The 3,548-nt window shown below is 42.6% G+C and overlaps 1 protein-coding gene across 1 annotated transcript in view; it reads right to left on the bottom strand.

Annotated features, from left to right (window-relative positions):
• Window positions 1-3,548, bottom strand: part of MDN1 (MDN1, midasin homolog (yeast)) — a 204,842-nt gene that overhangs the window by 4,266 nt on the left and 197,028 nt on the right. The window contains exons 95-97 of the mRNA XM_006870613.1: window positions 2,465-2,554; window positions 1,532-1,647; window positions 861-1,035 (exon numbers count right to left, since the gene is read on the bottom strand). Of these exons, the coding sequence (XP_006870675.1) occupies window positions 861-1,035; window positions 1,532-1,647; window positions 2,465-2,554 (381 nt within the window). The remainder of the gene's footprint in view (window positions 1-860; window positions 1,036-1,531; window positions 1,648-2,464; window positions 2,555-3,548) is intronic.

Here is a 3,548-nt window from a genome sequence, read left to right as displayed (position 1 = left end):
AATTGGGCTGCGACCCTCAGGGTCAGCAGTTCGAAACTACCAGCTGTTCCACGGGAGAAAGATGAGGCTTTCTGCTCCCGTAAAGATTTACAGCCTTGGAAACCCTGTACAAGGTCACTATGAGTCAGAACCGACTCCACGGCACATAACCAACCACAACAAAGACTAAGTGTAAGTTCCTGGGGAAGGGACTGTTTGTGAGGCCACTCCTGCTGATCTGGGTGCTCACTGCCTCTTTAACAGCTTGCTGCAAAACAGATGTTGAACACTACCTTTCACATTATGTGTAAAGCAAAAACCCTCTTTGGATTTCTTTCAGTTAATGGAAATGTAGGTCTTTCATAAAAGCACACTGGCATAAAGGGAACTTTGAAAGAGCAAGAATACCCGTATTAATCTATGTATAGTCTTAAAGAATAGCTTAATAATGGTGTTGTACATTGCATTTAGGAGTCCTGTTGTGGCGCTGTAGGATAATGCAATCTTTGGACCATGAGTTCGGTTGAACTGCAAATTCAGCAGTTCAGACTCACCAGCCACTCCTCAGAAACCCTATACAGGGTCGCTAAACATTGTCAGATTTACTTATTCTACAACTGGACAATACCATTAGCAGGGTTAACAAACAAAATAACCATTTAAAAGGTTAACAACAATCAGGGACCAACATATTTGATGAATCTGGGATATTGTCCCTTTTGAGCGCCTTTATAAGTTTAGGTCTTCTTAACACATTCTTAGAAAAGGTTACTAGGTAGTATTTCCAAACAATTCCCGCACCTGACCCCTAATCATAAATCTGTAAAAAACGGTTTGGTATTGATTTCCTATCCAATTGTCACTATAGCTCTCTACCTCACCTGCTTGGTATGGTTGTCTACCATGCTGGAAGAGTCATCGATGGCCAAACAAATCTGATACTGGCGTTTACTGGGCTTGGTCCTTCGAAGCCAAATCTTGTCTTTCCGAAATTGACTGGCAATGTATGGGATGACCTTCCGCATGTTCAGTCGCTTCCCAGTTCGGTAGTCTCCTCTATTAAGTTAAACCAAAGAGAAGCAAAGATCAGTTAACACCTACTTGCCCCTTGAGAACATTAATAATACCATATAAACAAATTGTAGTAACTAGGAAGCTGGTACAAATGAGTTACTGTCAGCTGAAGAGTAAGTCAGTCAGAAAAAGTGGATGTGTGTGAGATAATAATGTAAGAATTTTAGAAATAATCTTTATATAAATATTGAACACTGGATTCTCTTTTCTGTTCTAGAACTGATTTTAGAAATATCCTTGAAAAGACCTATATGATCATTACATGTTCACAAGTAGGCACAGACTATTTCCCCCATCAAACAGTAATAAATAAAAGCAACTGCATCATGCCAAACATCACAGGAACTTTTGTGGTAGAAATAGTAACAAAAACAGGGCAAGGAACTGGTGCCTCGGTGGCAGAGATGACAGGCCAGATGCCAGCACTGTCAATAACGAGGTGAGCTCTGTGAGTGCACCCAAGAGGGGGACGGCTTACTTCAGCTTGGCTGCCTGGGTAGGCTCTAGTATGAGACGAAGCTGTTCACACAACTGTTGCGAAAGAGGTGCAGTTAAGGCCAGATAACTCTGCCACATCTCAGCTGCAGCCTTCTCCTGTGACAAAAGCAACAACATAAGTCAACCGAATAATGTCAGCGCCAAACCAAGGCCATTACACCAAATTGAGGGCTTGAAGCCGAGCAACAGAAATGACTTGCATGAACTTTGTCAGCAGAAGAGCTTTACAGTGTCATTTAGCATCTCTCATGTGTTTAAAAATGTCTCCCCTTCCCCCAAAACCACATCCTACAGTTCCAAATGATAAACAACAGGTGGTAAAATATTAGAACTACAGACCAAATAAATGTCTTTTTCACATCATCTACAAGAAGTATAACAAACACAAGTCCAATTAGGGGAGGATATGTGAATGGGTACTTTGGTACCAGCAGATCCAGCTACTTAAAGTCTCAGCACACATATGTGGTAGGAACAGGAACAATGATGCTGTGTCCACACACTTTAATTTCTGGGTAATCAGCATTGCTACATTAAGTCAGACAGCCTGATGCAGGTGGCCTGATGTGAGGATGACACAGGACAGACTTGCTGTGTTCTCCCTTTTGTGGCTGCCTGGTTTTCAACCTGTCACATCTATTTTCTCATCCATTACACAACTATTAATTACAGAGACAGCAACAAAAGTTAAAGGAATTAAACACATCAGCTTCTTTGTTTTAATTAAAGCTACAGATCTGGGGCAAAGTAGGCTGGAAACAATGAGTTGAGTTTAGACTTACATTTTAGAGCTGTAATTATGTTCTCCATAAGGCAATGGAAGCTAAGAACCCAAGCTTACTGTATCTTTAAAAAAGTAAAGGGGTTGGGGGGAGGAGGCCTCACAATACCTTATAAAAACCCAGTGACTTACTTCTTCTGGGTTTCCAGATTCATGTGGCTGCCACGTCTCCAGCTGTCTCTCCAACTCCTGCCGTAGCTCACTGATGTCTTTTGAAAAAGGCTAACAAGAAAATGTCACAGATGAGACAGGGCTCAACTTGGAATCCCCAGCTGTCTGACACCTCTCCCACAGATGAGCTGCAAGTACCTGAGCCCCGGAGATTCAGAAGTTTAATGGCATAATGAAAAGATGCTACACAAGCATTCTTCTCCTTCCACCTCAGCAAAATCAACAACAAAATACCCATGAAAGCATCAATAATGAAAATGGTTTTTGATTAATCTAGACAGTCACAAAGTCAAACTCTAAGGGGAAAGAACTCGTCCTACATTACTTAACCATCATAACTGTTAACTATCCTGACGGCTCTCACACAAGGCTGCTTTCAGTAAAAGAGTGGTTGTGAGGGCAGGAGGCCAGAGAAGCAGAGGTACCACAACACACAGTTCAGGACACTGACTACCCTCAATGTGACCCTGAGGTGTACTGTGAGAACAATGTCATCTGCTTAGAAAACACCAGTCACACCAATTAAAATAAAAACACCAAAACACCACACTGCCATTGAGTCGACACCCACTTATAGTGGCCCTATAGGACCGAGTTGTTGTTGCTAGGTGCCACTGAGTCAGCACCGACTCATATCGACCTATGCACAGCAGAACGAAACAATGTCTGATCCTGGGCCAGCCTCACTACTATTGCCACACTTGAGTCCATCGATGCTGCCACTTGGCCAATCTATCTCGTTGGGGGTCTTCCTCTCTTTTCTCTGACCTCTCCACCTTACCAAACATGATATCCTTCTCCAGTGACTGGTCCCTCCTGACAATATGTCCGAAGTATGAAAGACAAAATTTAGCCATCTTGGCCTCCAAGGAGCACTCTGGCTGCACTTCTTCCAAAACGGATGTTTGTTCTTTTGGCATCCCAGGGCACTTTCAATATTCTCCTCCAACACCGTAACTCAAAGGCATCAATTCTTCTATGGTCTTCCTTATTCACTGTCCAGCTTTCGCATGCATATGAGTTTATTGAAAATACCATGGCTTGG

Source organism: Chrysochloris asiatica, unplaced genomic scaffold (assembly GCF_000296735.1).
Source record: "Chrysochloris asiatica unplaced genomic scaffold, ChrAsi1.0 scaffold00146, whole genome shotgun sequence".
Taxonomy (NCBI): Eukaryota; Metazoa; Chordata; class Mammalia; order Afrosoricida; family Chrysochloridae; genus Chrysochloris; species Chrysochloris asiatica.
This window is presented reverse-complemented; position numbering and strand designations above follow the sequence as displayed.